The 26,132-nt window shown below is 52.5% G+C and overlaps 1 protein-coding gene across 5 annotated transcripts; it reads right to left on the minus strand.

The window, feature by feature from the left end:
* Window positions 1–6,683: 6,683 nt before the first annotated feature.
* On the minus strand, window positions 6,684–25,866 carry TAL1 (TAL bHLH transcription factor 1, erythroid differentiation factor). 5 transcript variants are annotated; one of them, XR_010024195.1, is made up of 6 exons: window positions 25,803–25,866; window positions 19,454–19,597; window positions 15,602–16,048; window positions 14,179–14,273; window positions 9,412–10,084; window positions 7,685–7,699 (listed from the first exon to the last, which is right to left on the minus strand). XR_010024195.1 is itself a non-coding variant. In XM_063104886.1 (5 exons), the coding sequence occupies exons 3-5, from the start codon at window positions 16,045–16,047 to the stop codon at window positions 9,630–9,632; spliced, it is 996 nt and encodes a 331-aa protein (XP_062960956.1). In that variant the 5' UTR covers window position 16,048; window positions 19,454–19,597; window positions 25,803–25,866; the 3' UTR covers window positions 6,684–9,629. The 5 variants fall into 5 exon arrangements, 4 of the variants coding, with proteins under 4 accessions (XP_062960956.1, XP_062960957.1, XP_062960958.1 ...); XM_063104886.1 differs by having other exon boundaries at window positions 6,684–10,084; XM_063104887.1 differs by lacking the exon at window positions 25,803–25,866 and adding an exon at window positions 21,263–21,474 and having other exon boundaries at window positions 6,684–10,084.
* Window positions 25,867–26,132: the final 266 nt, after the last annotated feature.

The raw sequence follows: 26,132 nt of genomic DNA on the forward strand, positions 1-26,132 counted from the left end.
ACTAGCTTTGACTGCTGCTTTAGAATGTGCCAATGCCAAACAATAGAGTGCTAGCATCCCAGAACTAGTCTTGAGCGTGGTAAGGCAGGTAGCACATCAGAGCTATGAGATCCCAGGAGGTCTTGGCAGAGATTGCCTGGGGGCTTGGGGCTGGGAGTGCCTGTGTCTGTCTAGATCCCACCTATTCAGGGGTAATGCAATGGGGGCGTGAGAGTGATGGGGAAGCCTGATAATCCATTGAAGGAGTGCCTCCCAGGGGATAGCTGGAGAGAGGGGTGGGAGTGGTGAGAGAAGGAGCCTCAGCCAGCCTGTGAGAAAACGGGAACAGGCCGAGGGCATAAGGCCCAGCCCCCCCCCCCCCCCCCCCCCCCCCCCCCCCCCCCCCCCGCCTTCAAGGTCCCACAGAGCATGGGATTCAAGAGCATCATGGGCCTCAGGCTATAAAGAGTGAGCTGGGAAGGGCTGAGGGCCCTGGGCTCCCAGGGCTCAGCTGGCTGGGCTGTCACCAGCATGGGGTGGGAAAGGGTTTTCCAGCCTGGTCCCATAGCTCCACTGGGTCTCAGAAAGGCAGAGGTCTTGGGGGATTTAATCATGGATGGCAAGGGGATGAGTTGGGTAGGGGGAGGTGATGTTATCAAGTCACCATCTGCATCAGGAGATATTGCGTTTCCCCCAAATCAGGGAACTCACAAAATGACATATAGCCAAACCTCTCCTACCCCAGAAATCAGAGGGGGTGATCTCTGATTTCCCTTCAGAGCAGTCCCATCCTAATTGTCTGGGACAATGCGGTGCCTATCTGTAGTGATCAGGGCAGTATTCAGGACTCCACCTGCTGCGGGGGTGAGGGGACTATATCCCCAAATATCCCTGCCAGGTCTCTGTCTTAGCCACTTGACCTTGGGCAAATCTCTTAATCTCTCTGACCTCTGTGTTCCTCATCTGTAAAATGGGAGTAATCATTCCCTCTGCACCAGGTTCTTGGGAGGAGACTGTGAGTCAACAGCCATGAGAGCACAGCCCTGTGACATAAGCTGCAGGACACTGAGTGCAGGCAGCACTAAAGTCTGGTGACTCGTCCTCTTTCTGAGCTTCCCAGGACTGGGATCTGGGGCCCTCAGCCCTGTTCTACCAAAACCTGCTCCTCACAGAGAATATGTACAAAATCTCTTCACTCTGACACATCAGAGCCTCAACTTCACTCTCCCCTGAGGGTTGGCATTTTAACACGGATGAAGTTGAATGGTGGAATGGGTGGATTGGTTGGAGCACTGTGATGGGAAAAAGGAAGAGCTGACTGAGGCTTGGTTGCAAGGAGGTTCTGGGCTCTCCAGAGCCCCCTGCTTTCAAGTCCTATGGTCATAGAATCAGTCCTGCTTTTCTCAAACATATTCTGGTCTCCTCTGACTCTGTGGAAGCAAGAAGCCAACCTCCCCAGCCACTTGCCAAGTGGCTTATTGTGCCATGCTGTGGGTGACTGTGGCTCTCTGACCTCTCACTGGTCTTCCTGCATCCAGGCTGGCCCCTCCACATTGGTTACTCAAAGGGTCCCTAAAACACAGATCTGACCACCCTCCCACCTGCTCACAACTCTCAATGGTTCCCCATTGCCCTCATGAAATTCAAGGCCTTTGGTGGCCTGGCCCCAAGTCTTCTCCAGCCCCAACACTTCCCATCACACACACCTTACCAGCCGCCCAGACAGCAGCTTCTAAAGTACATCCTACTCTCTCCCGATGCCACACCTCTGTTCCTACTGTTCTCTCTACCCAAAATGCCATCCCTTTCTTTGCACACCTGATAAATTCCTACTCATCTTTCAAGAACCAGCTTCTTTTGGGAAGCCTTCCATGACTCCTGGGTGAGCAGTCCTGGTTGACCTCCAGGGCAGCTCCTCCTCCCCTGGTTGACCTCCAGGGCAGCTCTTAACATATGGCTGCAACTACCTGATTGATCTGTGTACCAAGCTCTGCCCAGTTCAGCAAAGGAGACAGTAAGTGTACAATAACTTAATGCATTTGAGAGGCTAAAGCTGCATTGTCCAATACGGTAGCCACTAGCCATGTGTGGTCCTTTACCTTTAAGTTAATTAAATTAAACAAAATTAAAAACTCATTTACTCGGTTGCACTAGTCACACATCAAGTGCTCAAGAGCACGTGATTATTGGCTACCATATTGTACAGGGCAGATATTGGACATTTCCATCATCACAGAAAGTTCTCTTGGGCAGAGCTGGCCTAAGAGGGGAGAGAGAGCTCAAGGAGGTCTAGGTTCTAGCTCCACCTTAGTTCCTAGCTCATGCTGAGTTTAGACAAGTCTCTTTGCCTCTTTGAGCCTCAGTTTCCTCATCTATATGACCCATCCCACAAACTGCAAGGCCAAGAGTAGACAGCACTTAACGAGGTCCTTTTGATTGATTCTACCACCCCACTGCTTTGGATTTGGGTGGGGAAGAGCTGAGCAGGTAGAGCCCCACTGATGGGGAGGCTGTGGGACCCACCTGCCCACCCCCAGGCTCCAGCACCTCCAGAAAATAACTGAATCCAAAGCTTGTTCAGCAAGCCTCCTAGGAAGGCAGTCCCTACAGAGAATGTGGCAGTGTGCATCTCTCTACAGGCTTAAACAGGCCTGAGTGGGCCCAAAGATCCCAAACTCATCCACTCCTGAACCCAGAGAGAGGCCCAGGCAGGGCCTGGGGGAGGAGAGAGCTGCAGGGGCTGGTCCAAAGAGGAGGGGAGGCATGGAGAGTCAGAAACGCGCTATCAGCACTGCCCGTCCTCCCCACTTCCTCTCTTCGAACGGATCACATCCTGTTATTGTGTGGACAGAGAAGGCCAGGCGCTGGGGAGGGAGGCAGGGCTCAGACCAAGCAAGTGGGAAGAGGTGGGGAGAGAAAGGAAGAGCAGGAAGGAAGGTCACAGTGGGCACTGGCAAGCTCCAGCAGCCAGTCTGGCCAACCCCAGGTGGCCTGGGCAGGAGTAAGAGACCCAGGAGGGAAGACTAGCATCCCTGGAGCAGCTTGCAGCTGCCATTGAGAGAAAATGCTGGGGCTCAGGACAGGAAATGGCACCTCTTCCTGGAAGCCTGCCCCAGCCTCCTCCTCAGACTCCTTCAATTCAGCAGATGTTTTCTCAGGGCCTCTTCTGTAAGAGCCGGGTCTTTCATGGCTATTGGGCCTCTCTCTCTTTCACAGCACTTGCCTCCAGGGTGGTAATGCTTTGTATCTCTTCCCCCACACCCCACTTCCACCCAGCCTGTGAGCCCCTGTGGACAGGGTCAGAGGTAGTCCCTTGCTGGTTCCCCACCATTGCTCAGCATGGGGCAGGCCCAGCTTCTGTGAATGATTGATGTTCCCACATCCCCCTCTCCCCTCCTCTCTTCTGCCATCCCCAAGTACTGCTCCTATCCCAATCCTATTTCCAGGAATAATAATGCCTGCTTTCTATAAAGCACAAGCACTTTACATGTTTATTTTGAAATTCCACGGCAGCTCCATAAGATGGGTGTTTATATCTTCATTTAACAGATGAAGAAATTGAAGCTCAGAGAGGTAAAGTGATTTACCCAAAACCACACAGTTGGTACAAGTAGCTGCATTGGAACTTATAACCAGGTGATTGTGACCCCAAAGACCAAGCTCTTTCCGTGGCCCAGCTGTCTTTCCTGCTCACACCCACCTATATCCTGGCCTCTCCCTTCTTAAACTGATACCACATCGACTGTCCTCACCGTTACTGGCCCATCCTCAAGCCAAGCCTGCTGCCGTTCTCTGGTGGCCACACTGATTGCTCATGGTCCTGGCAGCTTGCTGGGACCACCTGAGCTGCTATCTCCCCCACAGCCCTGGCCTACCTGCTCTAAGAACACCAACTACTAATTGTCTGCTTCTTCTTCCTTTCCCGAGGAGAGTGAGCACTGAGCTCTGGACTCACACCTGAATTCAGATCCTAGGTAACTTTGGCTGAGCCCCTTCCCCTCTCCAGACCTCATTTTCTCCTCCGTACAATGAAGAGGACAGACTGCTGGGTGACCTTGACTCCTTTCCTCACTCTGACTCATGGATGCTGAGCCTCTGTCGCTGGACACTGTGCCCAGCACCATGGCCTGTGTGAGTGCCTGGCTCACACATGCAGTGAGGCTGGGTGGGGGATGGGGGCAGGGTGCTGGCTGGTGGGAACAGTTAGTTGTTTTGCAAACAGGGCTGGGGGTGGTGGGCCGGCATGAGGAGGCTGGGCTGCTGTTAGCAGACCAGATAAACAGCTTCTGATCTTCATCACCCCCCCACCCCACCCCACCCTACCCCACCCTACCCCACCTGTATGATAAATACGATAAACAGGCTGCTGCAGCCCAACAAAGCCCAACAAAGCTTATACCGTGTCCCCCACTCCCCTCCTCCACCAAAATCAGCCCAAGTACCACTGACAGCCCAAGGGGCAGAGCTGCCCATCTGCACCTGACCAGCCCAGGACCATGTTTTTGGCAGGCAGCTGGCATCATTGTGGGAAAGACCTTGTCTCCCACTCATCTCCACTCTTCCGTTCCATGCTGGCCTCAAAACTGAGCTAGGAGATTCCATTCAGGGGAACTTCTTCAACCAGCTAACACGAAAAGGGATCTGTGCCAGGCCCATCGTAGGGTGCTGGAGGCAGAGAGATAAATCAGATGAGGTCTTGCCCTCCAGGATCTTGTGTTTTAGTGGGGAAACAGATAAGTAGATGGATATTAGACAGCATTGAGTGAGAAGGACCACAGGAAAGGAAGGTCCCTGGGGGCACAAAGGAGGAAGATGACCCCATAGAGTCAGACAGCTTCCTGGATGTTGAGGACAAGTTAACCAAATGAAAGGAAGGTGTGGGAAAAGGATGAGTAGACTATCCCGAGGAAAAGAAACCAAAGGTGCAAAAGCTCAGGGCCACGTCAGGCAAGGCCCCAGAGTGCAGCCCTTTCCCTGTGGGGGGCAGAGGGTTCCCAGTGCCTCAAGGATGGCACTGTCCTGGAAGGCAGGAGGCCTGGTCTGTCCTGCGTGTCACTATGGGATGTGTGGTCCTGGAAGACTGTTTTCCTCCCTGGGCCTCAGTCTCCCCACATGGAGATATGAACACTAGCCCAGACGGCCCCCAAGGGCCAGGCCAGCCTGGACATCCTATTGCCTCATAGTCTCTGTCTTGGTGGCCCTGGAGCTCACAGGCTCTTCCTGACCTCTCACCCTCTCCTGGGAAACATTCTTCTGGAAAAAGGGTGCTTCTCTCCTCCCATTCTTCAGTTGTCCTGAAGAGTGTCCTGTGACCTCCATGTTGCTGAATCCAATCAGCACTTCCAGGCCTTTTCTTGCTTGACCGCTCAGCTGCCTTAGACTTGGCTAGCCACTTCCCCCGCCCCAAACACCCTTTTGCTTTAGCCTCAGAAACACCACACACTCTGTTTTTCTCCTACCTCTCTGACTGCTCTGTCTGTTTCTCTCTCTCCCAAGCCCTTAATGGCAGGTCCCTTCATCATACTGCTCCTCAGGCCTGTGAGCACAGGCCAGGTCCTGGGTCCACCATGACCAAGATTCATACCCAGCTCTGACTGGTCTCCACACCCAAGGGCTAAATCTCACCATCCTACCTGCCCAGGCACCTCCTTGCCCTGGGTCAGGGAGAGGCACACTTGGGATCTTCCACAATCCAGGGAGCTTCTCTACAGGCCACAGCATGATCCCCAAGCACTGCCTTTACCTGTCTAGCTATGGCTGGAAGCTCCCTGAAGACAGGGGCAGCCAATATCAGAGCCTGGCACAATGAGCAAGGCTTATCCCAAAGGAGCCCATTATCTGTAAGATCCTTAAATTTCCTTCTTGGCACAGCTTTAATACTTAATGCTAACTACTTTCTGACTTACTATATAATCAACATACTTATTATAATCGTGTGTCTGTGTGTTTACTGTCTCCCCTGCTAGAATTTAAGCTCCACAAAAGCAGGGATCTTTGTTTTGTTCAATGCTAGATTTCTAGTACCTAGAACAATACCTGGCCCATAGTAGGTTTTCAATAAATATTTGTTAAAGGAATGAAGAAAGGATTGTTGTTCCACTGGAAGTGCCTGCCTGACTACTGAAGTCCCTGAGGATCGAACAGTCCATGTACAGTGGCCTCTCCAGACCCAGAGTTCCTGCCGCTGAACTTCATTCCCATTCCTGAGCCTCCAGGGAAGCCCTCCTGGATGATACCAAACCTCAGCTCATGACTTCCGAAGTCATCAGACTCTATCCCTGAGCCAGCAATCCTCCAGAGCCAGGCATCAGAGCTATAGCTTTCATTAAGTCATCAGGCAACCCAGGGCCTCCTAGGATGAGACCTTAATCTGTCCTGAACCTACATAAAAGCAATTGCCAAGCCATGGAATCTGACCCCAACCTAAAAAGGGAATATCCCCCAGGGCTGCCTTGAGCTAAAAGCATGGATGCTGAGGAGAGGAGGACCCTCAGTGAGGCCTGGCAGGGGGACAAGAATGGAAATCCTGCCCACCAGCCCTGCTCTCAGGGTAGGGGCTGGGATCCTACTCATTAAAAGGACAACTGAGTCCTGTAGGCTTCCCCACTTCAGGGGAGACCGGTCTTGCCATGCCTTTCCTTTTAATATCCCAACTCTCAGGCCTAGGGGTGCAAAATGCAAGCACAGAGCTTAGGCCCCTTTGTAAAACTTTTATTTAGAAATCTTCCCAATATATCCTCATATATATATATATACACACACATCATCACCACATGGGTTTTTTTCGCTAAAGAGTCACACGCCCACAGTGTTGGCCCCTGGGCTGTGAAAATGTAAAGGTACCTGGAGCAGATACTCCTCTTCTGCAGAAAAATGCAGAGACCAACGTAATTCATCACATACAGTACGACACTGACAGAAAGTGCTGGGCCCGCCCACAGAAACAATGACTATGTACACGGGCAGGGGCAAGCCTTTGGTGGGGGTCACGTACCACTGAAATCACAAGTACGGCTAGACCCACCCCAAAAGGCCAAAATAGTTGTCAGCTGACTATAGATGTTGTGTCTTTTGTTTTATTTTTGGAAAAGAATAAAGGTTGTACCATCCTGTCATTTGCCACTACAAATAAAAGAATGTGAACTTTTCTTAAAAGATGTGATTCCCTCCAGTCGTTACATTCACCTTTGTTCTCAAAACATTTTTTTTTACCTTTACATTTTTTTCCCTTTTGTGCAGATATTATTCTTGGAATATTGCCATTTCTTTATGGATAAGGAGGAGGCAGAAGGAGGAGAAGGGCATGGGGTACAGAATATGAAAATAAAAATTATGGATCTTCAGTGGCTTACAACCTAAATGACCCAAATGATGTGTAGCCAGGCAGACTGGCCCACTGCCCAGGTCCTGGACTCAGGTTGAGAAATGCCATTGCAAGATTGATATTGAGGGCAACAGAGCTCTTTATGGTTTCAATAACACTTCTACTTTCATGATCCCATTCAGTCCACTTCACAGCCCCAGGAAACAGGCCAAGCTTGGGTATTTATGAGAAACTGACACTTAAAGAAATACCTTATCCCAGTCACACTGTAAGTCTGAAAAAAAAGAGAAGCTTGAAAGAAGGAAGTTTGAGTTCCTGATAGAATGTGTGATCCATCTTGTAAAGCCCATCCATCCATCCGCGCTGTGGCCACCTTCCATTCCCAAGTTAATCCAACTGGAAAACAGACACAGCTTTAGAGCCCCGAACACCTGCTGCATCTTTAGACAAATGAGACTCCTCACAGCATCTTCCAAGCATTGAAAAGGAACCGATCCTAAAGTTCCACCAAAATATGATTTGGGAAGCTTGAAATGGGCTGGAGAACCAGAGTGCTACAAAGGTTAACCATACTGTCCCCCTGCCCAAAAATTGAACCTCACAACCTAAAAGGAAGGGGAGAAGGACAGGGATTATTCCCTGCCTACATACACTGTACTCGAGGCCCCACCAGCACAGGGGCAAGCCACTGGGCTGAAACTCAAAGCATGAGAGGGGCTTTCCCACAGCCACAGCGATGGTTTATTGCATGACAGGACAGGGCCATAGGACATTTTCCCTCTGACCTCAAAGATGGAGCCTGGTGGGACAGGGCTGGGGTGACTGAAGGGTATAATGACAAATATACAGGACTTCTGTGCAGTTTGTCCCATGGCTTGGAATGCAGGTCACAAGCAGGCCTAGCCTTAAGAAAACCACGTCTCACCATCTAGATTGACACAGGAGACAAACGAGGGGGCAGTGTTCCACTGTACAAAAGGATTCTTTTCTTTACAAAAGGACTTGCAGTGGCTATTTCCTTAAAAGATAAAGGATAAGGATTTGCTTTACAAAAATTTCATGTACAGCTTTTGGAGGAGGGCACTCCTATTGCATCAAATCAACCTCCCATACACACCCTTTATGACTGAAAGCTGCACAATCGAGGGGTGTTCAAGTTTCTATTAAGTGAATGTGCATATGTTTGGGTCTTAGCCAGGGCTTGTGGTTGGATTTCTCATGCTCATGAAGTAGGGCTATATCCTGGGTCACATCAAAGACCTAAAGATCCCAATAACTGAAGTCAAGCAAAAATCCCAAATGCAAAGAATTCACAGGACAGAGTTTGTGCACAATCCAGAACACAGAGCAGACCATCCGCAAACAGACATCTTGCAGAAGAGAGATCCTCTAAGCATCTAGGAGAATGTGCAGACGGGGCTGCACGTCTACTCTCAGCACCAACATGTGCCCACAGCACACTGGCATCTGCTCACCAGCATCAACAGTGATGTGTAGGAGTTGAAGCCCACATGCCCAAAATATCTCTTGCTCCACTTCACTCTAATATCATTTTCCCTTTCTCTGCCTTCACACAAAGCCCAACAGGACACACTCATGGCTGCAGCCTTGATCCTCACAGCCACATGATTAGGAAGGCAAGTCTCAGAGGGTAGAAAACAGAGCTTTGATCCCCAGGGCAAGAAGTAAGAGCTACTGGGTTTTCTGACCATCTGGCCCAGCTAGTCGAGAGCAGGCTGTCCACTGGCCATCTTCATCAACCAGGCCCTGAAGAAGGCACCTCGAGGCTTGTGACTGCAGCAGCTGGCAAGCTGAATGGACCAACATGGGCCTGGGTGAAGACGGAGCTCAAGAAATGGGCAGCTATTGGGTACCTATATATTTGGACAGAGTGGCCACAAAAGCCACCCCAGCCAGCTTGGGAGGGGCTAAAGGCAAGGCAGAGGCTGCTGGATGCCTCAAGAGAGAGCTAACAGCCCCAAGTCTCAGCAAAAACAGGGCTCCTAAACTCCAGGCCAAAAGCAGTGACACTAGAGCCTCTTACTTGGGAAGTCTTTAGGGACTGGGGGAAGGGGGAAGACCGTGCCGTCTTCATAAAAAGTACCTACCACTTTGCGCCATTTTTCTGTTCTCCTACTGAGGCAGGAAACAGAAAAGCCAGCCCCAGGGTCAGTTAGGGCTTCCCAAAGTTCACACATCAAGGAAAGTTTATCAAGTCCACTGCTCTGCTTCAGAGCTGCCTAATTCTCATGGCACCTGCCCTGAAGCCCATCATCCCAGAGGCCTAAGGGCACCTCCTGGTTGATCCTGGGTGGCCCCGGACCCATCACCGAGGGCCAGCTCCATCAGTGGCGGGCAGCATGGCAGGATGGAGGCTGCGGGCTGTATGCTTGGGGGCCAGCTCCTCTGTGTAGCTGTCCGGGCTGGCTGCCCCATCCAGGGAGCTGCCACAGCTGGAGTTGGGGGAAAGCACGTCCTGCAAGAGGTCATCTGGGGGCGCGCCACCCCCTCCTCCACCCCCACCCCCGCCAGCCTCCACCACAGGGTCCTTGCCAGGCTTGGCTCGCTGGGTGCCCTCCTCCTCCTGGTCATTGAGCAGCTTGGCCAGGAAGTTGATGTACTTCATAGCCAGGCGGAGGATCTCATTCTTGCTGAGCTTCTTGTCGGGTGGATGGGTGGGGATCAGTTTACGGAGCTCAGCAAATGCCCCATTCACATTCTGCTGCCGCCATCGCTCCCGGCTGTTGGTGAAGATACGCCGCACAACTTTGGTGTGGGGACCTGGAGGGTAGGAAGACAAGGGTTAGGAGAATGGGCTGGAGATCCTCCAAAGGAATCTCCATCCACTGGGACACTTGGGAAACCCAAACTGCCTTTCTTTCCTTTTACTTAGGAAACACTCATTCTTAAAATCAAGTTCATAAGTTTCCTCCTCTCTGAGAATTTCCCTCAACCCCTGCAGACAGATCTAACCAATCACCATGGTCCTACAGTCCCTTGATCTTCATCACTCTTGATTATTACTTATGTTTCTAACCTTATCTCCCTCTCTGAGCTGTGAGACATTTGAGGACAGGGACTATACATCATCCATCCATTCATTCACTTGTGCCAAGAGGCCTTACAACAGTATTTAGGCAGACACTCTGGAGCCAGACTTTCTCCGTTCAATTCCTGACTATTAGCCACTAGATGAGTGACAGTGGGCAAGTTACTTAAAATCTCTATGCCTTAGCTTCATCATCTGTAAAATGGAGATAATATTAATAGGTCAAGTCATAAGATTGTTACATGGGTCTAGTAGGTAAAGTACTTAGGATAATACCTGCCTCCACTTAAACATTCAATAAATGTTGGTTCTTATTATCCATTCATTAGTTTTTTATTCATAACCAAGCACTCTGCTAGGCACTAAGGAATAATGGTGAACAGACAGGGTCTCTGCCCTCACAGAGTTTACACTTTAATGGGGATGAGAGATGATGAACAAGTACAAACAAATTAAAAAACAAACAGGGGGCTGAATTGTAATTAAAAGATGAAAGGAGCTACTATGTTCAGCTAAGGTGGTCGGGGAAGGCCTTTCTGAGGAAGTGACATTTATAAGGTAAAAACTTAAGGTTGAAGAAGAGCCAGCCAGGCACAGGAAGGGAAGAGAAAGAAGAGTGTCCAAGCAGAGGGAATGGCATGTGAAAAGACCCTGGGCTGGAAAATGGCTGATGCCAGCCAGGCTGGGGTAGTGTGCATAAGATCAGGTTAGGCAGGATCCAGATCCCATAAGGCCCTTCAGTAAGGTCTGGGGATTTTATTCTAAGGATGATGGAAAGCACAGAGTAGGGGCTTAGTAAATGTTTGCTGACGACCAATCATGGTGGCAGGTGGGGGGAAAGGATGGTAGAGCAGAGACCAGATGGAAAAGGCACCACCCTGTGGGCTGCCTCCCCCAGAACAGAAGTGGAGAGACAGCCATGCATGGCTATGGCCTGAGGCTCTAGGCAGGCTTCCAAGGGCTGCCTCAGTCTCCCCATGTCTACAATGCACTGATTATGGCTTGCCACAATAGTCACTAGCATTCTACATACTAAGATTTGCAGAACAGGGGCAGACACTGGCACACATGTATTGAGCACATGTGGTGTAAAAAGCATTGCACTAAATGTTCAAGCCTAACCTGGGATTCCCAAAGCCAGGGGAAGACAGTGGTGGGCCCTGCTAGTGCTCCTGAGCTTCTGGGCTGGGGTGACTAATTCCCTCCCCAACACTAAGGCATAGAGCAGGGCTCATGGAAGTCCTCAGGAAGCTCTGTGAACTGCAGGTACTGCCAGTCCTGGGATATTTATTTGCCCTCTTCCAGTAACCCCTAGAGCCAGATCTCAGAATGCGGCAACTTTGGTAGAGGAAGAGGAAGGGCTGAGACCTCACCTAAATCCCACTGCTCATTTTACAGCTAAGGAGACTGAGGCTAGGACAGAGGCAGATCTTGCCCCAGTGATCAGTCTGTGAACCAGCTCGTCCATGCCGACACTTCCTGCTTGATGGTCTCTCTTTCTCTTTTACACACACACACACACACACACACACGTTTTCCCAGGGAGGACCACTCATCCCTTGCCCACAGCACCTCTGAAGCTGTCTTTCCAAACCCTAGCAGGCCCCAGCCCAGCTGACTCTGCCAAAGGCCAGACCCAGGCTGGGAAAAACAGAGCACACCTGCTGGGCAGCCCTACCCTGGGCTGCCTCAGAGGAAATAACTTGCTGTTCTCGGGCCTCCAGGCCAGAGGGAGGAAGTCCGTCATCTGTGGGAGGACCAGTCCCTGTACCATGGCTAATGCTGGTGATCTTGAAGGAGCTCCTAGTTGTGGAGGGGGGCATTATGACTGCTGTCACAGCTAAAGCTAGACAGACTCCAGAAGGGGAGGTGGGTGGAGAGGAGGGGGTTAGGACTTATTACAAAGCTTAAGGCCAATGATATGAGGATGGTCCAGGACTCAGCTGTGTGACCTTGAGCAAGCTGCCTAACCTCTCTGAGCTTCGATTTCCTCACCTGTAAATTGAAAACAATATTAACCTCATGAACTTGTGGATTAAATAAAAATCATGTGTACAAAGTTCACGGCACATAATAGGCGTCCAATAAATGGTAGCCATTATTGTTAAACCTGCCCCCTTTCCCCACCCTTTGAACAATTGCCTGAGGACTGCTCTCTGATGAGCAATGTACTGAGTACTAGGAGTGCAGTCATGAATAAGGGAGACAAAATCCTCATGTTAGGGAGGTCCAGTCTCCTGTGAAAGGGGACTTACTGTCCCCAAAACCCCTCCACAGTTTCCTGACATGCAGGGAAAGTGGGCGTGAGCACTCACCTGTCCTCAGCACCTACTCCAAGTCAGGTCCTAAAAACACTTTATCCCATTGTACTCTCTTAACAATCTGGTAGGAAGTTATTTTTCTCCCCATTTTACAAATGAGGAAACTGAGGCCCAGAAAAGTTCAGTAACAGGAATCCACATCAAGTCCTGACTCTAGATCTTGCATTAGTTCCACTTCTCGGACTCTTTTTGGTTCAGTCTCTGATTTCAAAGTCCTGTGGACATATCCTGCACCCCCACACCCTCCCCTTCACCTACATTTCTGCCTGTTCCTCTCTGGCTCCTCCCCAGAGAACCATGCCCTTTGGATACCTTCCTCTTTACTGAATTGTCCATCCTCTGGCGTTCTCTGACTCTCTCTGGCCCTGCACTGAGTAGGTGCTCTGTAACTATTGGTAACATCAGTTACAATATAGGTAATAGCTTCCATATATTCCCGCACTCCCCCTCTTACCTCGCCCCCTTGCCCATCTCTTCTGCCTCTGTACACCCACCTCCCCTAGACTGGATAACCCATCTCCCATCTAGCAGCACTGGCATCCCCCATCACCCTTCCCTCTTGGCCCAACATGCCTATGCTCCAAGATGGTTGGGTCTTTTGACATCTGTTCTATTGTCCAGACTCCAGCCATCTTCTTCAGAACACCACAGAGTGCTCCACTCCAGAAGCTTGAGCTTCATACCGGCTCTTGAGCTTCCTGCCGGCTCTGAGCAGAAAGCTCAGCCTGGCTTAAAGCCACAGGTGCCCTTCCTACAGGAGCCCTGCTGCAGCCAGGCTGAAGCCCTGGGAGCTGAAGAGCCTGCTCTCCTGCCCCCTGGTGCTGGGACCCATCTACTACATCAGGTCAATCCTGGAAAGGGGGCATAGGGGGTGTCCTCTCACCACTCGTCCAACCCCTTCCGACAAGTTTAGGGCCAAAGAATATTCAGAGTTCATTGTAGTAGTGCTGAGGCACTTCTGAAGGAAATCAAGGGAGCAGGGTAGACTTTACTGCATCAAGAAGGGAACTCCAGGTCTTAGCCCAGAGTGTATAATAGGGGACAAATGGGACCCTCAATGTAGGGACCTGGAAGGAAACCTCGAAGGTGCAATTCTAGCCAGGGAGGAGACTGCATAGACAACTAGAGAAGAGGTGCCAGGAACCACTGAGGGTCAGTGCCTAGTGTGTTTCTGCCCTCCTGAGGGGATCCTTGCCAGCATGTAAGAAGTGTGCCTAGAGTGGGGACTAGAACTGGATCTAGAGGTTTGGACTAAGCTCCACTGTGTGTCCCTATCCCATGTCCCCTCTTGCCAGGACTGTGAGTGTGGCCCTCCCAGCCCCACTCACGCTTCAGCTAGTCCCAGCTCAGTTGCAGGTTGAAGGGCTTTAGCAGTTAGGGATCCCTAGGTGGCCTGCTCATTTACTATTTACATAAGATACCTACAGAGTAGTCCCAGATGTTCCCTCCTGCAGTCTCTAAGTAGCATGAGGGGTGGGTACAAAGGGGGGGTGCAGTAGACTCACCATCAGTAATCTCCATCTCATAGGGGGAGGGTCTTCTCTTCACTCGGTTGTTAGTGGTGAACATAGGGAAGGCATCAGGCTCCCCAAAGAACCCACTGTAGGAGGGAGCAGGCAGATCACAAGATCACACTTTGGGTGCAGGGGAGAGAGAAGCTCCTGAGGCTCCCCGCTGTCTTGAGCCCCCCACCCTTGGGAGGGCAACTCTGCTCCCTTCACACTTGAACTGGGAATAGAAGGAGCATTAAACACACAAAAACGTATGTGTACACACACATATGCACACACACATATGTACACAAACACAGGATGCTACTACTTTCGGTCCTGAGACAAGAAAAGGAAGGAGGGGCTGCATATCCACGCACCCCTCCACACACACACAGAAGCAGAGGTGAACACATGGAGCAAACACAAAAATGAACGCACACACCTCCACCACAGACAGACACTCTCCTGCCCCAGAAACAAGCACACAATCCACACAGCCACCTCCACTCCCAAACAAGTGCCCACAGACAGAAGTGGCCTTCACACCTGATGGTGTGCAACTCTAGCATCACAAAGGGGCACACTGTCCCCTCCCCGCAACCTCGCTGGGGCCCCATGGGACTGTGGACAGACAACGGACAGGAAGCCCCGGCTCCCCACCGCTGACATGCTCCATGCTACTCTCTGCCATTATCCAGTCTGGGTTCTTGACAGCTCTTTCTCAAGGTCTCCCACAGACTCACTGACTGTCCCACACTCTCTATCCCTGCCTTATCTTCCTGTCCCCATGCCAACCTTGCCTCTCTCTCTCCACCATCGCGGAGGCCCCAACAGAAAAACGGATGCCCTCACACAAAGGATGCCCTCCGGGGCCAGAGACCACAGCTAGGGGCAGAGGGGTTGGAAATGGAGGGACATCATTCCTCAGGTGGACCTCCGGCAGAGAGTCAGAGGAGGGTGCTATCTCTCAGATCCTTATCTCTTGCCTGTCCACCTGGTGCTTCAGCTCCCAGAAGATTTCACACCCTCCGAAGCAAACATCCACCTGTGCCTGGTACCCACATTCAGTGGACTCCCTCCTACCTACCCCCACAACAGCACCGCACGGCACACCGTGCTTCTACCTACACCTAGCCACGTGCCTGCACCCCGAAGTCGTGCACTCCCTCTCCTCGGCTTCCTCACACCCATGCACGCCGCACAGTCACATCTGCTCCCCCAACCCCCACACACGCACACACTCTCTCACAGAGGGCTCCTTTCTGACTCACGCACGGGGGCTCCAGCCTCTAGGCTCTAAAGCGACCTCCTCTCTTCCCGCGCTCCACCCGCGCAGCCGGGTGGGCAAGAAAGCAGCCCGCCTCCGAAGTGCAGAAGGGGAGCCCGGCTGCGGGTGGCCTCCCTGCCCTTCCCGCCCCTCCGGCCTGGCCCTGACCTGCCAAGCGAGGCCAGCGGCTGGCTGAGGCTGTAGAGCAGCGCGCGGCCGGGGGCGGCAGGGGCCGCCAGCGCGGGCGGGCTCAGCTGCACCATGCGGCCGTCGCCCGGCAGCTCCGCGGAGTTCGGGGCGGGCGCGGGGGCCGGCGCGGGCCCGGGAGGTCTGCACAGCTCGGTGGTGGGCACCCGTTGTCGCGCTTCGGCCGCTGCCGCGTCGCGACCCTTTAAGTCTCTCACGGCGCCGCCCCCACCGGCGCGGCCGCCCCCAGGGCCGCCGCGCGCGCCCAGCTCGATGACTGGGGGCTCGGCAGGGGCCGCGCGGCTCGTCTCCTTGGCGACGCCGTTCAGCAAGACCAGGTGCGGGGGGGCCATGCGAGCCTCGGTCGCGTCCCGTTCCTCTAGCGGGGGGTCACTGCGTGCCGCCTCGCTCGGCGGCTGCTCCGTCATCCTACGGGCAGACAGACAAGCGGACGCCCGCTCTGACAAAAGCCCCGGCCCACGGAGGCGGGGTGGAATGAAGAGCAGAGAGGACCTCATGCACTAAGACGTGAGAAGGGGCGGACAAATTTAGCTTCACGTGGATACACAGCCGCCCTCCGAGCCTCAAAGCCTGGCGGGGCGGGTATAGGGAGGGAGGGAAAGGGGGTCTCTGGATTGGGAGAAAAGGGCCAGGTGCCTGGAAGACACAGAGACTAGGGGCCAACTGGACAGAGATGGGGAAAGACGACAGCGACACTGGAAGAAAAGGAATACAGCTAGAAGAAACACAGAAGGAAAATAAGGAGGAGGGAAATGTACAGAGAGGCAAGAAAGAAAGATCACCCCTGTCCCCATTCTCAGACCTCAAGGGAAGAGGAGGGAACAAATCTCCAACCGCGTTCCTCCTGCCCGCCTTTGGTTTTGGCGGGGAATCTGTCAGGCAAAGATGGGGTACTTTTGGAACCTTCTTTCTTTCTCAGCAATACCCGCCCCCCAAGCCTTCTGCCACACACATACACCCAAAAACCTGGTAGGGGGGGAGGAGGAAATTAGGGAATGGAGACCACAGGGACTGTGGTCCACTCCGCCAGAGCTGGCAGAGAATAATCCAGAGGAACCAGCTCCCTGCATACGTACATATTAACCAACTGGGAGGGAGTGTCTGTCTACACTAAGCAAATCCACCATGTATTCTGTGAGGCTGTTTCTTCCCACTCTGACCAGGAGATGAAAGGTCACCAAGGGAAGAAGATGATCCTAGTCCTACCTCTCTGCACACTCCAGGACCCCATTCTGCTCAGCTAGACTCAGAAGTGAGATTGGGTCTAGAAGGGAGGCCTGGCTGAGGGAGTATGCAGCCCAGGCATTCAAAGGGTTTCCCTGATGCCAGTGGGGTCTGGGATACCACCCAAGAGCAGGATATGGTGTTACAAAAGGCCCTTGAACTCTTCCAGTCCATCCCCACCCCCCTCTCCTGCCTTGGTGTTCTTCTCTGGGAAATGGAAGGAATACCTTTATGCATTTAAAAGCACTGTGCAAATGTTTGAGTAAACCTTATTATTGACAAAGAGAATGGGCCAGCAAGGGGACTGCTTGACCTAAAGTCACCCACAGCCTACCTGTGACAGCCAGACCAGAACTCTGGTCTCACTTTGACTGCTCTACCCTCCCATATTACCCCTGGAGCCGGGAAAACTCCCGCTCTCCCCCACAACCATACTCCAAGATGATGGCAGCCACTCCACTTCCCACAAGTGTGCTAGGGTTCTTCCATCACCCGGCTTCATCCTGATAAAGCCGGCTGGCAAGAACCAAAACAGAAAAAAACATAAGACTCAGGGTTCAGAGTTTGGGGATGCTGTGAGTTGTTTGAATAAAAAAATAAAATTAATATACAATCAACTCGACAGGCTTCATAATTTGTCCAAAACAAGATTTCCACTCTCAGAATTATATAATTGGGGTACTTTTAAGCAGAAAATATATACACAAAAATCCAATTTAGCCCCAAGCAGAGTCCACCTAATCATTCAGGGCAGCCATTGAGCTCTATTCTGTCACTGCAATGCTCTGACCCAGTCTTCCTGGGAATCATCCCTCCCACCCCAGAAGGGAGACTGGATCTTCCGCCACCTCCTCTGGAGCTCAACTCAATTACCGCCACACATCCAAGCTGGCGGAGAATCACAATTCAGGTTGTACACCTGCTCTGGATCTGCCAGCCCCCCAGGCTGAGCCAGAAATGACAAAATTCCCCGAGACCTGGTGCACATGAGCCACAAAGGCAATGGGTCTGCGACGCTTCATTGGAAGCGAGTTTACTATTACGGAGGAAACAATAGACCTGTATCCACAGACTATGACCACCAAGACACCATGGCCACTGAAAATGCACCAATTATACTAGCCAAGTCCTGGTTCCCTAAGGCAGTTTAATACGCCAGAAATATACCAGCCCCTGGCCAACCATACAAACCCCACGGTTCTGGCTCTCTCCTACCACACTGTTCCAAAGCACCAGTGTGCACCCAGTCAGCCACACGTGCTTCAGCCCAAGCTTCTGAGTGATAAATGGTGTGCACTGCAATCGCAGACTGAGCTGAAGCTCTATGACACACTCGTACCCTCTAATTAACTCTGCAGCTCCAGTAGGGGCTGGTTCCCGACGGGCAAGGGAAGCACGTATTTCAGATGAGTTGACTCTGGCCCCAAATGCCTTCTCCAGACGCCTATAAATATCCATATCTCCAAAGTTCCCTGTGAGAAACGTAGGACTGGCCCGTAGGATCTATGGCCGACCTCTTCCCGTCCCTCCTGGACCTCAGAAAAACCTAGCTGGCTCTTCTGCAACCAGTATCACCCAAGCCAGGGGTCCATTACCCAAGGAGCCACCAGAGAACTCTCAAGCACCTATGGTTGTTGGGGACTACACTGCATCACTTGGCTTCAGTTAAGATTATAGAGAGGAAAGCCTCAGTGATTTTTATTCATTTGTTTTTTTGGGGGGAGGATTGAAGAGGGGGGCCTAGGTTTCAAACTGAATTGCACTAGAGTATTCGACCATTACAACTCCCCTCTCTTTGTGCAGATGAGAGCCAGCTTGCATCCCACAACACATCTCATCTCCAGTTGCCAGACGGCGGGAACGTTTTGTGTGTGCCTGAACAAGACTGGAGATCCCAGGAGCTCCTTCCTGGGGGCAGGCAAGGGGTCTGGAACAGCTCCCAATTCCCAGCAGAGCACCGCACAGAGAATTTCTTAGATGAAAACAGCCTCAGCCTTGCCCTGGGCTAGAGCCACCACCACCTTAGACTCAGCCTCCTGTCCCTCCTTACCACACCCACACCCGCATGATATTCTGGGGGAGCCTCAAGCCTGCACCACAACCAAGCCAGCCAGTGAAAGGCACCACTGTCTCAGCAGCTAAGATCACAGAGGGGTGTTCCAGCACGGCCCGGCCCTAGGCCTCAGGCTCCCGGTCAGGGCCCACCGGAGTCTGCTTTGCCTAGCCAGGATGGCTGCGGCCTTCTTCCTGCCTAGCTCTGGGCACAACCTACACCACCCGGATATAGCTGTCCCAAAGTTACTGGCTTTGTTAAAAGTCCATGAAATCCAGACCGATGGGAGCGGCCTGGAGGACTAAGCCCAACCAGCTGGTCTTACCCAGAGCCGGAAAAAGGAAAGGGCCCTGCTGGAGGCCACAGAGGTAGCTAGCTGCAGTCAGATCCCCCATTCCCAGCCCTGGGTTGGTCCTCCCTTCCCCCATCCCCAATCTGAGACGGTTCTCTTCTGTCCTGAGCCTCCCCCACCCCCGACCGAACACAAGTCCTTCGTGGACACTGTTTGCACGACACCATCCTACCTCCCGACTCACCTGGAGCATATTTAGAGAGACAGACCCCTCCGAATAGGATCTCCGCTCCTCCGCCGGATAGGGGCGGAGGTCGAGGGTGTGGACGGGGTCTTTGCTTTCCCCCCGGTCTCGCTGAGAGGCCAGCAGTTAGGTTGTGGTGTGGTCCTGGGCAGTCAGACGCGCCCAAAGCGAGTTTCCAGGAAAGATGGGGGTGGAGAGAAAGAGGGAGGGAGAGAGGGAGGGAGGGAGAGAGACAAATGGGGGTCAATGGCTGGGAATTACCTCCTGTCCCCCGCCAACCGGCCCACGGAATCGCGAACAGCTTTCCGCCCCCAACCTGCAGGTGTTTGAAGCCTCTGTCCCACCCCGTAAAAAAGAACCCTATACCTGACCAATCAGGAATTACGCTTATTCCAAAAACAACCACCCTTCCCGGCAGGCTGCCTAGAACATTTTCGAACCCTCCGACTGGAATCGGTCTGGTTCAGTGTGGCCGAGTTTGTTTTCTATGCACGGACGAGTCTATGCGTTCGGCTCGGCAACCTGGGCCAGACCCGGTCTGCCGCCACAGCACGAAGGGGTAGTCCCGGGCCTGACGTGGATGCGTGGAGGGATGTGTCGGGAAAGGCGACTAGATCAGTTGGTCGGTAGGACAGAACCTTGGAGTCTTCCTATTCTCTCCATGACCCCCATCTACCCACCTCCAGCCTAAATCGAAACCAGAACCTGATTCCAAGGCCTGTACTTTCCTGCAGGAATGAAGTCGAAACGGAGGGGGTGGGGGGTATCCGATCTATTCAGGTCCCCTTTTTTCTTCCTACTGATTAAGAAAAGAAAGAGCGAAAGGAAGGAAAGGGGAGAAAAAGAAAAGAAACGAGACAGAGGGAAAAATAAAGAAAGGGGAGAAATCCCCTACCTTCCCCTCCACCACCTTTACAAAACGATTTTCGATTTCTGGGGGTTTAGACAGAATAGGGGAGAGTTCTGATAATTTGTTGCCGCAATAAAGGCGAAAGGGAAGGATGGTAAAAAAACAAACCCGACACTGCTTCCAAAGGTATACGTAGCAGGATTTAGTTTGCTTTTATTTTTCCCCCAGTGGGTTTAGTTTAATTTGTTTTGCCTAAATCGCCCAGTTTAGGATCACACATCGAAAGTCTAGGATTAATTGCGAAGGCCTCCTTCTTTTTGCCACGGCTTTGATGGAAATACAAAACTAATTCTTCCCTGGGTTTCAATCCAATGCGGTAAATTTTCTTTCTCCTCTTCTAATTCAAATGGGGAGAGGGTGAAAAGAAGGGGAAAATCCACCCATTCCCGGGGTGTTAGTTCGGGATTTATGTTTGTCTATGACCTAGCCTCTGTATCCATTCCTCTCTTCATTTTCTCTCTACCTCAAACCAGCAACTTAAAAAACAGAGATGGGGGGGTGCGGAGGAGCGGGGAGGGACCGCACTGCTTTGTTCTCCTTCCAAAGAAGCTAAAAGGAACAATCTGCTTCGTTCTTGGACGACTATTTTAATTAAAATACGATGTTAATAATGGTGATTGTGGTGATGAAGGCATCAGCAATCACAATCACTGGCAAAACAAAAGCCTTTCACTGACCCGGGGCCTCCAGAGCCCGGACTTGGCCGCGGTGACCGGTCACCGATGCGACGGGTACCGGACCCAAGCGGAAATGTCGCTCACTGAGGAGAGAGTGGGAAAATGTTCCCCGGTGGTGATCCCGAGGGTCCCCACCCGACGCACGAGGCCCTGGAGAATGCGCCCATTGTCCTTTCGGGGGCCTCTCCCCCAGATCCCGGCGGCCGCACCCGCGAAACTGACCAGAAATGGACGAAGCCAGCCGGAGTGCGGCAGGAACCGAAGCCCGCGGCCACCGGCTTGAAGACGCGGGCCTCAGCGAGCGCTGCTCAGCCTGGAGCCTCCAACTCAGCAACGCACCCCTCCGACACCAAGGCACAGACTGGCCTCCGGACAGAGCAGCCGCCGACCGAGCTCTGCCTGCCCATCCAAGCCAACACTGACTCCCGAATACATCACAATTTGGAATAAAACGTGAAATCCCGCTCCCCGCCCCCATGCCGCCACCCCCACCAGCGCCTCGATCTCTCGCGGGCCTTCCCCCCACTCCCGCCCTCAGCGATTTGCAAATGCCACCTCCAAAGGACACAAGCACACAGGCACACAATTCAGTGCGGACAGGACCACACACGGTCCAGCCACAGAGAAAGGAAGCGAATCCCCACGAGCTGACACGGTCAGACCCGCACACTGTCCAACACGACACAACGAAATCAGTCAGATGCAGTCGTTCACGGACACACAACCCAACCCAGTCAGAGTCACACACGCCCAACATTAACGAAATCACCCAAACACAATCGCAAAGGCCACACAACCCAACGCACAGAATAGGACCCCTGATAAGAAAGCAAACGACCGTAATCATAGTCAACGAAGAAAACGCAGAGGGGCCTCGAAAATGTCCAAATCTACACACCCAGACAGCGCAGACACCACCACACTCGGACGCACCCCCTCTCCCTGGCAAGGCCACACTGGGCAGCCGTCCCCGTGGGCCCAGCTCACACACACGCACTCTCACAATCCCACCGCACGCACACGACCACGGAGAAGCAATGAAAACCAACCACCGCCTCGCGCATTTCTGTATATTGCGTAAAGAAAAGGGGGAAGGAAGGGAGTCTCCGAGGCGGGAGGGGCGGCGGCGGTGGCGAGGGCGGCGGCGTCTGTGGAAAATGCCCCCCATCGAAAGAGGCCGAGGGGAAAGGCGCGAAGACCTCTTCTGCGGGCGTGGGGGAAAGAGGGAGGAAATTGCTGAGGAGTTCGCGGAAGGCTGGCTGCTTTTCCCCCAGAAAAAGGCCAGAATGCTCACGTTTTTCCGCGGCGGGGGCACGCGCGTGGCCATTTTGCGGCCGGTCCTCAGCGGCGAGGCCGGCCCCTCCCGCCCCCGTCCCCGCCCGCGCGCCGCGCCCGGCTCCTCCGCGGACGCGCTCTAATCCCGCTCACGTCCGAGGCCTCGTTAGCATGGGCCGGGGCGCGCCGGGGCCGTGTGCGCCGCGGAGATAAGGCACTGCCGCGGGTCCGCCCGCCCCCGATAAGCGCCTCGGCCATTATGGGCCAAATGATTCATTTTAATTTGGCAATTTCACCAGAGGGAGTGGGGACTGGTTGCGCGGCGCAGGGACAGGCTCCGGAATGCGTCGCGGAGAGAGTTGGCCGCGCTGTCTAGGACCCAGCGGGGCCAGCCCCCATTTCTGATTCCGAGGCCTTTCGGGAATTTCGGCTCCGACAACCTCAGTCCCTAGGCTTTCCCGACACCTTTCTTCTGATACTGTCACCACAACACTCTGTCTCTGCCTCTGAAGACCATCACGACACCAAAACCATCACCTCCCAACCCTTCCTCATTCATTCTTTCTCTCGTATCCTAGACACCCACATTTTAATGGGCAGTTACCCGTGTCCCGGAAAGCTCCTCAGCTCCTCCCTGAGCCACCATCCCCTTTGGCCCTGGCCCCTTTCTGCTCTAAAATGGAGCCGGTAGCTCAAACCCAAGGGGTTCTACGGGGCTGAACTGATGTCAGTAGGGAGATTAAAATGTCCGTTCTGCTGGGTTTCAGGCTGAGCCCAGAGCCCAGCCACACCGCTTCCCCCATCATATATAAATATATACATTTTTTAAAATTAAAAGAGTGTGTGTGTGTGTGTGTGTGTGTGTGTGTGTGTGTGTGTGTGTGTGTGTGTGTGTGTGTGTGTGTGTGTGTGTGTGTGTGTGTGTGTGTGTGTGTGTGTGTGTGTGTGTGTGTACACATACAGCTGGCCCGTAAGGGGATCTGAACCCTTGACTTGATGTTATAAGCACCATGCTCTAACCTGCCATGAAGCACGGTTCTAAGCATTCTACAAATACTAACTCATTTAATCTTTATAAACAATTCTGAAAAGTTGGTGGTATTATTATCCTCAATTCACAGATGAGAAAACCGAGGCACAGAGAGTAAAAGTAGCTTTCCTAATGCCACATACCTAGTGAGTGGTGAAGCCTGGGTTTGGCACCAGAGCCTTCTCTGGAGTCTAGAAAATGAAGAGGGGCCCCTCGAACCTAGGCTGGGATGAGAAATTTGGACTCAATTCATTGCAGGGGCTAAGATCTGTACTGTGGGGTAGGAATCTGAGTTCACAGTGTCTGGGGCTCAGCCTGAGGAGGGTATCTCAGTTAATTCTTTCAAGTTGGAGTGGAAAGTACAGGCTCAAATTTTAGTCACTTAGTTTGGAACCTCAGTTTCCTCATCTGTAAAACAGGGAAATAATACCTATCTCACAAAGTTAGGAGGGTTAAATAAAATGACCTTTAAAAGTAGTGGTGAGGGTGATAATGTATGGAAACTTGCCCAGCCCATGGCCCGGGACAAAGTCTTATGCACCTGCATGTGAGTTCTGGTTATCATCATAGAGAAGAAAACTAAGGCACAAAGAGATGGGACTTGGCCAAAACTTACAGTGACCCAGAGAAAAAGCTAGGACCTAAATGCTGGTGTCCAATTCCTGGTCTATAACACTTCCTACCATGCCACTCTGCCTTGTCCTTCTGGTATCTCTGGTTTTGAACTCCTTTTGGAGCCTGAGAACTGGGGAAAAGCCTCTAGTCTGGTCACAGACTGAATCCCAGTCAAGGACTGAGCCCAAAGTGTGGCCCCAGTCTGAGTTCTGGCCCCTCCTTGGTCATCAGGACAACTGTCTGAGAAGATGTGGTTAATTCAGTGCAGCCTGTCCTCTCTGTTCCTCTTGTGCTCTCTGATGGAAGTCAGGCTGCCATGTGGATACAGATAACTTTCACAGAATCCTGTGGTAGAAGGGCCACCCGTGTCCTGAGATGGAGTCTAATTTTTGCCACAGGCCCTTGCCTTTGCTTGGCTGCCTCACTCAATAGAAAGAGTGAGAACCATATAATTCTGAGCTTGAAACTCAGCTCTGCCATTCTTGGGCTGTGGTACTCTTGGGCAAGTCATTTGTCTCTGAGCCGCTGCGAAAAGAGGCTAGACATTTTCACATGGGAGAGTGCAGTTGGGGACTGCTTCCCTGAGAAAATGAGGCCTGGACTGAGATCCAAGAGTGGGGTTTGGGAGGTGGGGAGAAGAGTGAGCATCCAGAACTTTCCAGGCAGGTTGAGGAACCAGCTGGGCAAGGGCTGAAACAGGCCTGTAGGTTCATGAAAGTAACAAGGAGAGTCCAGTGTGGCTGGAGGAAGTCTGTGGACAATTTAAAGGATTTGGGAGAGCCATTTTGTTTGGTTAGTTTGAGGGTAAAATCAGATTTGCATTTCTAGAAAGCTCTTTGGCTGCAGTGTGGCATAGGGATGTGAGTGGATGGGAGAGACACTGGAGACCAGTTCTGGGGCCAGTGCAGTGGTCCAGCAGAAGGGGATTAGAGCTTGGACTACTGTGCTGGCAGAAGAGATGACAAGAGGTGAGTGAAGATGACATGTATTTAGAATATAAAAATGGGTTTGTAAGAACTGGATTGGGGAAATGAAGGAGAGAGAGGAATCCAAGGAAACCCCAGGGTTTCTGGCTGTCATGTCTGGCTGGATGGCTAGATGGTTGTTATGCATTTGATTTTGAACTCCAGTTTAGTTGCCTTTGGGGCATCTGTAGACTGTTGCTTATTTTACACACACTAAATGACCCTGCTGGACACCTCCCAGGGCTGTGGTGAAGGAATATGGATAGGTGGAAAGGCTTTTGTCAACCCTGTCGCAGAAGATGTGCCCAGGCACATCTGCGGGACCCAGGTGACATTCACCATCCCCAAATCCACACATAAGCCCATCCGTGAAGTTTCAGATTCTGACAGTGTGGCAGCCGTGCAGACCTCGTCCCCCAAACCCCGCCTGGGCTGGGGGCTTGTGACATCTACACCCTTCCCCTCTCCTGTTTCCGAAGGTCGGTGGAAAAACGGAAACTGCGTGCTAAGCGGTGCTTCGCCCAAAATAGCATCTGGTGCCTGGCGGTCAGCTCGTTGTCCGTGAGCGAGTGACGCTGCCCGCAGCCCGGCCAGGAAATGCCACCCCTCCTCCACCCGCCCCAAGCAGGGCCTCAGTCGGGCAGGAAACCCGGAGCGCCTGGGGGTGGGGTGGAGGGTGGCGAGGAGGGAAGGGAGGTTGGGACCCAGACTGGTAAGCCTGGAGTCTGGTCCCAGGGCGGCAAGCGCGAGGGGGCAGGAGAGCAGCCTAGCTAGGCTTTGGGCCTCGGGCTGTCGTCCCCACCCCCACCACCAAAGGCTGCGTTCTCCCTAAACCCCAAAGGCAGGCTTTAAAAATTTTTCAAGTTTTTGTGCCTACCCGGTCTCTGGCGCTGGATGATCTCTGAGCTATCTCCTCCAAGCTTGTACTCCAGAGGGATGCAGTCGGTGTGTGTGCACTCTGAGGGGTAGCAAAGTTTATTTTTAACAAATTTGTCATGCGGTTTCTATGTGCTACGTACTGTCCTAAGCGCTTCATAAATATTCAGTTCATCTTTACAACAGCCCAGTGAGATAGGAACTACTATTAACTCCATTCTGTAGGTAGTGCAGAGAGGTTGAGCAACTTACAGAGAACACAAAGTCGGTAAATGCTGGAAGCACAATTCATACATAGGGCAGCCTGGCTTCAGGCCATAGCGCCTCCAAG

The sequence above is a fragment of the Cynocephalus volans genome, chromosome 8 (assembly GCF_027409185.1).
Source record: "Cynocephalus volans isolate mCynVol1 chromosome 8, mCynVol1.pri, whole genome shotgun sequence".
Taxonomy (NCBI): domain Eukaryota; kingdom Metazoa; phylum Chordata; class Mammalia; order Dermoptera; family Cynocephalidae; genus Cynocephalus; species Cynocephalus volans.

Excerpts from the sequence above, each read along its gene's own strand:
- TAL1 (XM_063104886.1), bottom strand. The coding sequence starts at position 16,047 with ATGACGGAGCAGCCGCCGAGCGAGGCGGCACGCAGTGACCCCCCGCTA. Across the intron at positions 14,274-15,601 it reads CCGCTGGCCTCGCTTGGCAG|TGGGTTCTTTGGGGAGCCTG; the intron begins GTCAGGGCCAGG and ends TCCCTCCTACAG. Across the intron at positions 10,085-14,178 it reads TGAGATGGAGATTACTGATG|GTCCCCACACCAAAGTTGTG; the intron begins GTGAGTCTACTG and ends CCTACCCTCCAG.